General features: G+C 44.2%; 1 protein-coding gene across 3 annotated transcripts in view; it reads right to left on the bottom strand.

Annotated features, from left to right (window-relative positions):
* Positions 1-7,173: 7,173 nt before the first annotated feature.
* The window catches only part of gpd2 (glycerol-3-phosphate dehydrogenase 2 (mitochondrial)), a 55,623-nt gene continuing 50,038 nt past the window's right edge, over positions 7,174-12,758 (bottom strand). For all 3 annotated transcript variants that reach the window (XM_056588684.1, XM_056588686.1, XM_056588685.1), the window contains 2 exons: positions 12,628-12,726; positions 7,174-10,974 (listed from right to left, as the gene is read on the bottom strand). In XM_056588684.1, the coding sequence (XP_056444659.1) occupies positions 10,849-10,974; positions 12,628-12,726 (225 nt within the window). In that variant the 3' untranslated portion in view covers positions 7,174-10,848. The remainder of the gene's footprint in view (positions 10,975-12,627; positions 12,727-12,758) is intronic.

The following is a 12,758-nucleotide window of genomic DNA, read 5'->3' as shown; positions in this document are numbered from 1 at the left end:
TGCATTCTACGCAAAGTGAATGGAGCGCTGTGCAAAGTGAATGGAGCGCTGTGGCACTGTTTATTGTTTTCCCCCATGATGGCCACCATAGAACGAGCAATGGGCGTGTTTGGCAGAGCAATGGGCGTGTTTGGCAGAGCAATGGGCGTGTTTGGCAAGTGGCTCCGGCTGCAGTTAGACCTACTTGGATCTGGCAGCCGAACACATTTGGTACTCAGACCGGCGAATGCGTTGAGCCATGTCCGAGGTAGAAAAAAAAGAAAAAAAAAGCAAGGTTATACATTTTGAAATGGTGTATGTGTTACAATAAACCCATCCTTTTTTATAGTTGACGGGGAGAGGTTATATCCTAGATTAGAATAGTTTTATCTTTGGTTGTTGAGTGTTGGATAACAGAATACATAACGATAGCATGAACAATTTGCGCACTAATCGTACATTTATGTATCTGCTGAAGTACGTCACTTGTGTACGGAATTACAGGGAAATGGATTCAGAGATCGAGACGGTATGCTGTTGCTAGTCCCCGCGGGAGAGTTGTCACAGGCAGATGCTGCTGAGTCTGGAAGGTTAGGGACACATGTTTACGTGTAAATGCATGCATGCAATAAATATTATGGTATTAAAATGTTTCCATTTTTTTAAATAACAGAGGTTTGCACCATCTTTCTTTCATTTGTTCAATAATACACACTTATTCAACAAAATAAATATTTATTTTGGATATTGAAAGAAATGCAAGTGAAACTAAATCCTTCTTCATGGTTTGTTTTTTGCCTTACGGCTATTGTGTAACATCTTCTTGAGGGTTCTCTCGATTTCCTCGTGACACTTGTACCCACACAAGTTCGGATGTGGGTGGTTGCTGAACCGGGGTAGGCAAGCAAGCCGTCTTGGGTCATCAAGCCTCAAGCCTCATTACAATGCTGTTTGCCAACGCTTGTAACTAAGAAAAAATGCAAAGCAATCTTTTTACAAACATGTTTACAAGCGGGGAACTGGGTATAACCATGTTATACCAAAGGAATAACATGGCTAAAGCTATAATGGAGGTTCACGTATCGCAACAGTTCTGTTACCTACGAATATGTGCTAACTAGCAGCTCTCGCACAGGGTACTGCATTATATGGTAAGCCAGACATATCACATGATAGGCTATGCACTCTTAGAAAAATCTGAAGCATTCGAATAGTGGACTAGTGATCTAAATAAATAAGAACCTGGATTCGGGGATTGAGCCTGTATCTGGGTGACGAGGGGGCGAGACAGACGAACAGCAAAACAAAACATGAAAACAAACTTGTTTGGTAGCGAGTACGCTAACAACCCAGCTAGCTAGAACACATACAGGGCTCACAATAAAACGGTCGAGCAAACACATTTTTAAAGAGACTATCAACATCAAGAAGCCACAATACAAAGAGGACAAAGTTCACCCAAGGGTACGTACAATTTCAAGAGCAACACGGCCATGGCAAGTTGGCATCCGATTTGCAGTCTTTTTCTTTCAGTTCACGCTATTCTTGAGAAGCTCGGCCAACGTTTACTCGTGTCTGGCCTCTCTGCCGGTCAGTCTCCCTTTTCTCTTCTTCTGTTTCTCCGACATTGGGTTTCTCTATCTCTTTTTAGTCGGCTGATCCATGATGAATGTAAAGATCCCTTCGCTACTTTATATCGTTTATATCGAGCCGGATCCGTGTTTGTGGGTCTGTATTGCCATAAAGCAATTTGGTGCATCGTGAGACCCGAGAATCCCGCGACAGTGGGCAGCAGGTCGCCGGCAGAAACTTGCATATTCCCTTTTTCCGCCAAGATGTGCTAGGGGGAGTCGAAATAGCGACCAATCGACCCATAAAGTGTTGTAGAAGCATCACAATGACTCTTACCCTGTTATATAAAGGTAAAATAATCCAAAAAAGTAGCATAGTTCCCCTTTAATAGTCATAATAAATTGTCAGTGTTTGTATTTCTATCTGGCAATGAGTCAGTGACACGTATTCAGAAAATGTAATATTTGTATTTAACATATCAGAACGTTTGTAAGAATGCTACTCTCTGAAAGTGCTTTGGTTCAAGGCTCTGAGGGCAGTCATCTAGGCTCCCTTTTCTTTGAGTCTAGTTCACCCACGACCACGGGATTACACCCCACCACCCCACCGCCTTATCAGCAACACAAAGCACTTCATTGTCATCTGAAATTAATAATTAGTATTCAAAGTATTTGGAACGATGGGGCTGGAGCAGTTATTTATTTTCCCCTCTTTCTAAGGATTTCTAAAGATGATTCATTGTTGTCAGTCTTTCATTGTTTTGGTTGAGTGACATGTCTTTCCTGTCCACACAGGAAACGACTTGTTACCATGTTGGGTGAGGCTTTTGTTCAGGGAACCTTTTCACATTTCAGAATACAGAATTACTTCTCTGTTCATGACAGGCAGCGATCACTACTGAAGCCCATCCTTCATTTTATCCACTTTCATTAAAAGTGGAAATCCAATGGAGGGTTATTCAAGAAGATGCCATGAATTAAATAGGTTAAAAAAAGGTCTAAAGTTACTCAATAGCTTCCAGTCGAGGCCTGAAGACCTCTTTCTCAACCCGCAACAGGCATGTCTCTTCGTACAAATATATTCAGCTCACAGATTCAGCTGCTGAATAATTAATAAGGAAATAACCGGAGACAACATTCAATCAAATCAATTCACTTTGTATTCCTCATGCGATAGACTCAAGACTCCAGACCACGTGGTTGCCGTGGTGACGACCGAAGCGCAGGCTTATCGGATATGAAAGGTCTCTGTTCCACTCCATAGACCTACAATAACTCTTCTGCATTGATTTACCAGCCTCTCCTCGTCTCCTTCGCCTATGGAAGGCCTGTATCTCCTTCTCATTCTCCATTTCCCCTTACCGCCCTCTTCCGCTCATCAATCCATGTTTCAAACTTTCACTTTTACTTCAAGCGGATCCGAGCGGATGATTCATGTCACGTTTACGGTTAATTATGTCGCTGTGCTTTGAGGTTGTTCATCAGACAGACAGATGCCTCCTGGATCCAGTAATCGTTATGAAGCCCATTGAATCCCACCGCTCTTAGCCATACCCTTAACTCACGGTGCTAATTAAAGCCAATCAAAGCATCATCATAATTACGAGGCCGTTGGTGACTGGAAAGATGGGAGAGAGCGATGGCATGATATTTCCTTGTGTGTTTTTTAACGTTATTATCTTAATTACTGCGTGCATCTATTGACTAACCCTCCACGGGGGAGCTATCCGGAACCTTGAGGGGGTGGATTTGCTTGTTGACGTTTCTTCACCTCCCAAATAATTAACGTGTCTTTGATGAAACACTGAAATAGTCACGATAGTGCGCCGGATAAACACCTCAGACAGCATGTTTATTCCGTCATCGACACAAGGGGGATGGGGGTTCTAATCCCTTTGTGCAGCTCGATGGGTACTGAGCCATCACGCCGCTTAGCAATACATGCACTGGGACCAGGCCTGGCAACGTGCAACTCTCCAACCATTATCCATGGCTTTGTTGGATGATGTGTGCAAATTAGTTTTTTAGGAGTTTCTTCCATTTATCCCTAGGCCTATTTTTAGATGATTATCCCGCACACTTCCTGTTATCGGGACATTTGTCAACGTGATGCGTGTATTCATGTTTGAATCTGCCGATGCGGACAGAATGTAAGTGTTGTTTACCAACATAATATCTTGATCTTAATCAGTTATTCTGTGCACGTCTTCCTTCTATTAACAGCTGATTAACTCAATCAATATTCCATATTTCACAACCTCCAACTCCACCACCACCTCAACCACCACCTCCACCACCTCCAGCTCCACCACCATCTCCACCACAACCTCCTCCAGCACCACCAGCCCCACAACCACCTCCACCACCACCACCTCCTCCACCACATCCTCCACCATCACCACCTCCACCACCACCTCTTTCTCCACCTCCTCCCCCAACACCACACCATCCACCTCCACCAGGGCTCAAGACCCTAATCCAACCGAGAATAAGAGAATTAGCTCTCATACGGCAGATTTGTCCCATCATACTCATTTACAATTAATTGCATCCCTCCTCCTTCCGCCCATCCCCCCCCTATTCTCTCCCGTCTCCGCCGGCAACAGGTTCTGCAGCTGAGTGTAATTCAACACCACACCGTGACCTTTACCCAGGCGAGGACGGCTTGTTCACTGAGATCTCTATCCCATTTCCCAACCTATTGTCCAGCATTTCCCAGTCTGGCGTTTGGTGTGAGTGTGTGAGCCCATTCTTAAAATAGTAATGACCTTGCAGCGTTGGATTTAAGTATTTTCTGTCTGACGTCTGATGATGTGTTCCTTATCGTTATATATATATGATTAAATATATGGTTATATATATTAATACATATCGTGATACATATCATTATATTTATCGTTATATATATATCGTCATTTATATCAATATATATTGTCATAAATATATATCGTTATGTATATCATTATCTATATGTTATATACTGTATATATTGTCTTTTACTGCCCAGAATACTGTACTCAACCTGTATTTTGGTATTCAAAGGACAATTCCGGTATTTTGATCATTGAGCCCCCTTTCTGGTTTGTTTATGATGAAATAGAGTGGGTGCACCGAGATTTGAAACGATTAGTCCTTTCTCGGGTATTGGCTCATTTTGAATCGCTCCTGCCTGCTATCATGTGTTTGTCTGTGTGCATACACAAACCTGTCAACCCAGCAACCCTAAACGTTCGTTTTCAAATAATCCGAGGTGCTCACGGTACAAGACTTCAAACCAACGTAAACAGCCCACCTTTCCGGTTCGGCGGAGTAATATCAACGTGCAGTAATGAGTCTTCCAACTGAAATCAACTGGCGATAAATGTGCAAAAAAACACGACAGAAACCATATATTGCGCCGATATTTTTTTTTAAACTTCACGAATGCCACTAACCACTCGGTTACTTGCACATTTTTGAAAACGAACGTTTAGGGTTCAGTGTTTCCCCTAGAATTTTTTTTAGGCCCGGTGGTAAGAGCTGATAGTGTGATTTGTTATAAATTTTTCACGGTATGCTAGAGTATTTGTTGGTATTTGTTGGACGGGGGGGGGGGGGGGAAGAGGTATGGAGCGATTGTTGACCGGGGGGGGGGGGGGGGGGGGTGTGTGGAGCAATTGTTGACCGGGAGGGGGGGGGGGGGGGGGGGAGAGAGCGATTGTTGACGGGGGGGGGGGGGTTGTATGTCTTCAAACTTCGTCTGGGCAATAAGGGAAAAATCAATGATAAATTTTTTTTTTGATTTAATGTAAACTAATTTCATGTACAGGAGCATAAAGCACCAATACATATTGAGATAGCTGGTGGTGAGCTTGGATGGTTATGATATTATGGCTAATAATAAAAAAAAAAAAAAAATTTTTTTTTTTTTTTCTCTTTTTCATTTTTTTGGCCGGTTGTTGGCCTGGCGGGGGCGCTCGTTGGCCTGGCGGGCCTGAACAATGGTAGGGGAAACACTGGGGTTGCTGGGTTGACAGGTTTGTGTATGCACACAGACAACCATTGTGAAGCAGGCAGGAGCGATTCAAAATGAGCCAAAACCCGAGAAAGTACTAATATTCAAATTTCGGTGTCACCCACTCTATTTCATCCTAAACAAACCAGAAAGGGGGCTCAATGTTCAAAATACCGGAATTGTCCTTTAATGCTTATTTTGCACTTCTGGTGGGCTGTCAATTGCATCTCATTTTGCTAAAAACTTTTGATAGTTTAATCTCATCTCATCATCATCTCATATATATGGTTATATATATATATATCACTATATAAATCGTTATATATATACCTATATATATCATGTCGGCTTGTGGTGTGTGTCGTGTGTGACAGTGTGTGTCTGTGTGTGTCGTGTGACGGTGTGCATCGGTGTGTGTGACGTGTGTGTCGGTGTGTGGTTTGCGTCAGTGTGTCGGCTTGTGGTGTGTGTGGTGTGCGTCGGTGTGGTGTGCGTCGTTGTGTGACTGTGTGTGACTGTGACGGTGTGTGTCTGTGTGTGACGGTGTTTGGTGTGCATCGGTGTGTGTGACGGTAGGTTTTGGTGGTGGTGTGTGACGTGTGTGTCAGTGTGTGATGGTCTGTGTGACAGTGCTTGTTGTGTGTGGTGTGTGTCAGTGTGTGGTGTGCGCCGGTTTGTGTTGTGTGTTGTGCGTTGGTGTGTTGTGCGTTGGTGTGTGGTGTGCGTCGGTGTGTGACGGTGTGTCTTGTGTCGGTGTGTGTGTTGGCTTGTGGTATGTATCGTGTGTTGCTTGTGTCGGTGTGTGCTGTGCGTCAGTGTGTGTCGTGTGTGTTGATGTGTTGTGTGTGGTGTGCGTCAGTTGGTGACGTGTGTGTTTGCTTGTGGTGTGTGTCGTGTGTGAAGTGTGTTGGTGTGTGTCATTATGTGGTGTGTGTCGGCTTGTGGTGTGTGTCAGTGTGTTTTGATGTGTGGTGCGTGTTGGTGTTTGTCAGTGTGTGTGTCGATGTGTGGTGTGTGTCAGTGTGTGATGTGTTTTGGTGTGTGGTGTGTGTTAGAGTGTCGGTGTGAAGAGAACAGAACAGGAGTGAGGCGGAGGGGAGATTAGGATCGGGTTCTCTTCCTCCCTGTCGCCTCTTCACCTCAACGCTCATAAAAGCTATTCTGGCCTCAGACGGATGGACCGGCCAGGACCCACGGAACAATGAGCAGCTAAAGGAGAAGAAGAGGAAGGAAAAACACAGCACAAAGCTTTGCAGGCAACTAGATACATTTAATAAGATAATTGCATGTTTTATTTTCATTTTCCTGAAGATCGACTCACATTATTCTTGCAGGCGGCGAAAACATTATCTCTTTTAAACTGGATTGGGGGGGAGGGGTGGAATTACATCCTTAACAAGACAATCAAGCATTGGGGTTTTGTGTTCGGGTCCCGTACCCACAGCCTATTCTTCAACGCCTCCTGTTGGCAGTTTGATGGGTCCTCAATGTTGCGCTATTGTGCCAAAACACCCGTGTGACCACAGAGCGATACACAGAATTTAGTTCAGCTGCAAAGTTGGTAAGGCCGACTCAATTACGTGTGTATGTGTTTGTATGTGTGTGCTTGTATGTGTGTGTGTGCCTCTATGTGTGTGTGTGTGTGTGTGTGTGTGTGTGTGTGTGTGTGTGTATGCCTGTGTGTGCCTGTGTGTGTGTCTGTACGTGGATGTCTATAATATGTGTATGTGCCTGTGCGTGTGTGTGCGTGTTTCCACCCCCACACAGAATAGACAGATCCCAGTCCGAACAAATTATAAACCCACTGCTGCCTGTCTAAATCACATAAGAAGCATTCAGGAGACACCATCAGAACACCATTCTTTTCTGTACATAAAATAACAATTAAAAAACATATTGTCACTGTTAAGGGAGCTTAGCTCAACAGCTTAACATTCATGCCAAACATGCTAGTAAATTCTATTTATTTTTAAACATTAATAAAATCTCAAACGCTTCAGTGGACGAACATACATTTGATTATTTTAAACACGATAAAAGTTTCAGTTCTATAAAAAAAATAAAAGAATCTGTTACACATTTTAGCTGTTCATTCCTAAACTTGCACAATAATTGACATGGGGTGTTGCCCCCATGTATTTATGGAGTGTTGAACCTTAATTCAGTGGCATTTCTTTAACATTATTCCATACCATAAGAGCAATGAATGCTTCTTATATCACAAAAATATAACTTAACTTTGTTTCTATTACCATGGCAACGTGGCAAGAACCGAGCCGACTTCTGCACACAAAACAGCACATAAATCCTTTTAGATAATATCCATTATATATATATATATATATATATATATATACATATATTAGTGCTGTCAGTTTAAAGCGTTATTAACGGCTTTAATGCAAACCAATTTTAACGGCGTTAATTTTTTTAGCACGCGACTAACACTCTTTTGGCTTGGCAAACTTTGTCGTTTTTTCACCTGCTGTCTAGCAACAACTAGTCGCGTTAGAAAAATGACAACACCGTAACGGATCTAGCAACACCGGAAACAAAACAAGCACGCCGCACAAACTTCGTGGGGCAAGCAATGATACGGAGCGGGTGAAAAAAACTCTGTAATAGTGTGTGCTTGTTTGTGTGTCACTCTGGTCGAGCCTGCACAAGAGTTCAACGTTGTCATTAGCTGTTGCGTCTTTCTGACCAATCGCAGTTCAAGGCCCACCTGGGCTGTACCACTTCAGGAGGGGCCGCTCAGTTACTCCCCTCTAGACAAAATCGACTTGGTTGCGACGTTGACAATTTGTTAGTGATGCGGCTGTTGAGTGAGTGAGAGGTTGCGGGCGCACAGCTCAGGCTGCCGGACAGCGCTGCAAGGAACTTTTATAAAAGCAATATTGTTATCCCGTAGTAATCAGCCCGACAGCCCCGAAACGTTAACGGCCGGCTGGGAATTCTCCCAACTCTCCCGATTACCACTCCGCCACCGTGTGTGCGTGTGTGGGCCTTTTTCGATAGCCTGGTTATGTGTATAGGCCTATGTACGGTAGGAATATTCATACTGGTTTAAAATAATTAATATTTCCCATCTATGCTGAGCAAGGGTTTTGTTCGAAAGTTCTGTGATTGAAACAAATAAAAGCCTGGGCTATTGAAGTTTTACGGTAGGCCTACCACTGTCATGCACCTACCCGATGTCAAGTGGACCGGGTTTAATTCACTGTGGGTCTTTCTTCTTTTATCCATCTTACCAAATATATTTTATTACTGTCCTTCTCAAAACTCTCTGATCTCACTAAAAGTCTAGCAGCACGAAATCAAGGGATATTTAGAATATTAAAAAAATTGTGATTAATCACGATTAATCGCAAGTTAACTATGACATTAATGCGATTCAATATTTTAATCGCTTGACAGCACTAATATATATATATATTCAATTAGCATCTTTGCATGCTAATTGAATTTCACAGAGTGAGACGGAGTAAAGCAGTGAAAGTAGGGACATTTCATCTGATATTTGACCAAATAAAGGCACATTGCATACATTCATATCGCTACTTTCCAATTTGTATCCTCATTGACTGCATCCAACTTAAAATAACTGAAACTTAAAAGACTACGTTTGAGAGATTAAGACCAAACCGAGCGACATATAGGACTCAATAAAACAGATAATTTACAGTTCATTGGGCTCCTTGTTTTTCATACACTTTCCTGTATCTGCTATTAACCTTTGGTCTCCTTGTTTTTCATACACTTTCCTGTATCTGCTGTTAACCTTTACAGAACCCCCTTCACTCCGACAAAGATTCAAATATAAAATATGTTAAAATATAAATATAAAATATATTACATTTTGGTACGAAGAACCCTATGCTAAAGCATCTGTACACATAACAGATTTTTTCAAACCAACTATTTTTTTTTAGAATCACTCAGATCCCATCACCCCACACGTCTCCCTTTGTGATTCAGTTATCTGTGTGTCAGCGTCACTGATCCCGGTAAATATAAAAAGTACACTCCGAGTGTGTCTCAGAAGTGAGCGAGAGTAAGAGTTTATACATCTGTTATAAAAGGAGCGTGACGTCGGTTATGACGACAAAAAATCTCGTTTTCCAAACTCTGAAGAGCAAAGATAAAGCGGGAAATCTTGTGTTGTAAACCTTCTCCCAGCAGGACTCGGGCAGTAGTGCAATAGAAAGGCAGGAGTGCGTGAATGGCGTTAGAAAGTCTTAGAAAGCACTAGTTGCAGGGCCAGGTGTGGCCTTGGTCCCCACAAGTAAGTGGTGTGTCTCAAACATAAAAGAGTCCCCACAATGACAAATCCTAATCCTTACTTTAACTTATCTAACTTTAATGAAAAGGGTTTGCAATTCTGTGATGGATAGTGGATGGTAATTACCAAATGATTTCTGAATGTGTTGAAATTTGCCAAGTATCGCTTTACTAGTGGGAACTGTAGTTTCCAGAAAGGAGTCAATATTGTCACTGCTATTCCAAAAAATAGTTAACTCCAACAAGACACTTATGGCTACTAACATTAGCCATGAACAGGAGCTGTGGCTAGTTAACAGGCTAGCACTGATGACGAATAGAATCCTTTGCGTTTAGAGGGATGAATGAATCCACCTTCCCTGGTGAGACATAACCCCGGAATCGGCGCATGTATGTGGAAAGCACTTTAGAAACGGTTACAGTCTCTTGCAGTGTTATTGAATGAAAATACCTTCTTACATTTCACTCGAGATTAACATGGCGTAAATCATCAGCAGCAACATATCTAGAAAAGCCGACAACAAATCACGTCAATCCAAATGAAAGTTAAAAGAAAACGACTAACAGACACAAGCGGAACTAAGCGGGAACTGTGCCAGCGGCCTGGTGGATGACAGAGATGGATCAGATTAGAGGCGTCAATCAACGTCGTGAAGCGGCAATCAGTTGCCCTTACCCGGCCCCAGGTACGACTCTCCACCACTAGCGGAGACGGATTTGTTGATCACTGGACATTAGTCTCTCTCACACAGTAACCGCCCCCTCGTGGTTATGAGCCTGGGCTTGATTTGGCCAAAGACAAATCACCACGGCTGCGTCCCTTGATTGCAGCATTGTCATTGAAATGGGTCTCATCTCCATACGACCTACCTTCTTCTTGTTGTCGTTGTCGTTTTCTTTCTCGCGTTGACAAAAACGACAAGAACATTTTTTTTTGGCATTACAGATATCCTGTTCTGGTTGGGAGGGGTTAGGGCGGGGGAAAGGAAGGTGGGTGTGGTCTAGGGAGTGGGCGTGGTCCGATTAGACTCCACCCCCGCTGCGGTCTACGGACACGGGCGCCCTCAAGTCCAAACTCTCCTCAGCCGTCTTCAGCAGGATGGCCAGACGGCTGTCAGACACCTGGCCCTTCTTCACCGCACTCATCAACTGGGACACACACACACACACACACATACACACACACACACACACACACACACATACACACACACACACACACACACACACACACACAAACACAGACAAGAACACACACACACACACACACACACACACACACAAACACACACGTACATACAGAATCACAAACACACACACAAACAGGAAAAAACATACACAAACAGACACAGGAACACACACACACACACACACACATACACAAGGGAAAACACACACACACAAAAACACATACACAAATGACCCAAGTTAATGAACCATGTCACTCACTGTGGTTCATTAACTACTTTGTACTAAATTACATTGCTCTATTAGTTCATTAACACCCATCCTAACGTTCATCCTGACGCGTCTGGAGCTTCTGACGAGACTCGTTAGTGTCACTGGAGTCACACACATCCCCTGCTGACACGGATCAAAGGGACTTTGTTAAAGACCACCACGCCCCTCTTAGCGTCACTCGGGGTCCGAGACCCTACACCCGGTCTGTGGTCGCATGGTCCTCACCCAGGAGAGAACGAGAGAGACAGAGAGAGAGTGAGAGAGAGAGAGAGAGAGAGAGAGAGAGAAGGAGAGAGCGACAGAGAGACAGAGACAGAGAGAGAGAGAGACAGAGAGACAGAGATGCAGAGAGAGAGAGGGGCAGAGGCAGAGAGAGAGAGAGAGAGAGAGAGAGAGACAGACAGAGAGAGAGAGACAGAGAGAGAGAGACACAGAGAGAGAGACAGAGACAGAGAGAGTGAGAGAGAGATGGACAGAGACAAAGAGAGAGAGAGATACAGAGTCAGAGAGAGAGAGAGAGAGAGAGAGAGAGAGAGAGAGACAGCAAGTGGGTGGGGGGGTGCGGTGAAGACATCTGCTAATGAAGGCTAACTCACAGTGTGACGGGGGGGGGGGGAGGGGTGGATGTCTGTCATCAGAAGCTCTCCTGTAATGATTATATACTCCAGACCTGGCATTGAACACGGAGGTAACAAGAGACAGAAAGAGAGACAGGGAGAGAGAGAGGGAGAGAGATAGAGAGAGTCCCTCGTTACGAAAATGAAAACGAATAGGCTTCATTAGGCTGGACCCGCTGGTCGCCGAGAGAGTTGGACATGGAGAGAGGCGTAGGGTGAGAAAGTGAGGTGGGCGGTTTCACAGCGTGAGCCTGCAGGGTTTTGAAGTGAGAAAGACGGAGACGAAGGGAGAGCACCACCCATCGAGTGAATGGAACAACGAAGAGGAGCGAGCAATGCGGGTGAACCCATTAGATCTGATCCAGCGTATGACGTCACCGTGAGGCCTACCATCTCAGCACCAGCAGTGGAGCTAGTCAGGGAATCAAACCCCTAACCCTGGCAGTGTCGATGCCTTGCTCCTCTAGTTGAGCTACACAGGGATTCAAACCCTTAACCCTGGCAGTGTCGATGCCTTGCTCCTCTAGTTGAGCTACACAGGGATTCAAACCCTTAACCCTGGCAGTGTCGATGCCTTGCTCCTCTAGTTGAGCTACACAGGGATTCAAACCCTTAACCCTGGCAGTGTCGATGCCTTGCTCCTCTAGTTGAACTACAAAGAGATTCGAACCCCTAACCCAGGCTGTTAAAAATGCTCCACCACTGGACTCGTCATGTGACCTACCTGCAGGAACTCGTCGATCTCCACCTGTCCGTTCTTGTTGAGGTCCACCTCGCTGAGGATCTCATGCAGGGAGTTCTCATCGATCTGAATGTTGATGCTCTGCACACACACACAAGTGGCGAGAGGGAGAG

The sequence above is a fragment of the Gadus chalcogrammus genome, chromosome 4, assembly GCF_026213295.1.
Source record: "Gadus chalcogrammus isolate NIFS_2021 chromosome 4, NIFS_Gcha_1.0, whole genome shotgun sequence".
Classification (NCBI taxonomy): domain Eukaryota; kingdom Metazoa; phylum Chordata; class Actinopteri; order Gadiformes; family Gadidae; genus Gadus; species Gadus chalcogrammus.
The sequence above is the reverse complement of the archived record's forward strand: the minus strand, read 5'-3'. Positions and strand labels throughout refer to the sequence as shown.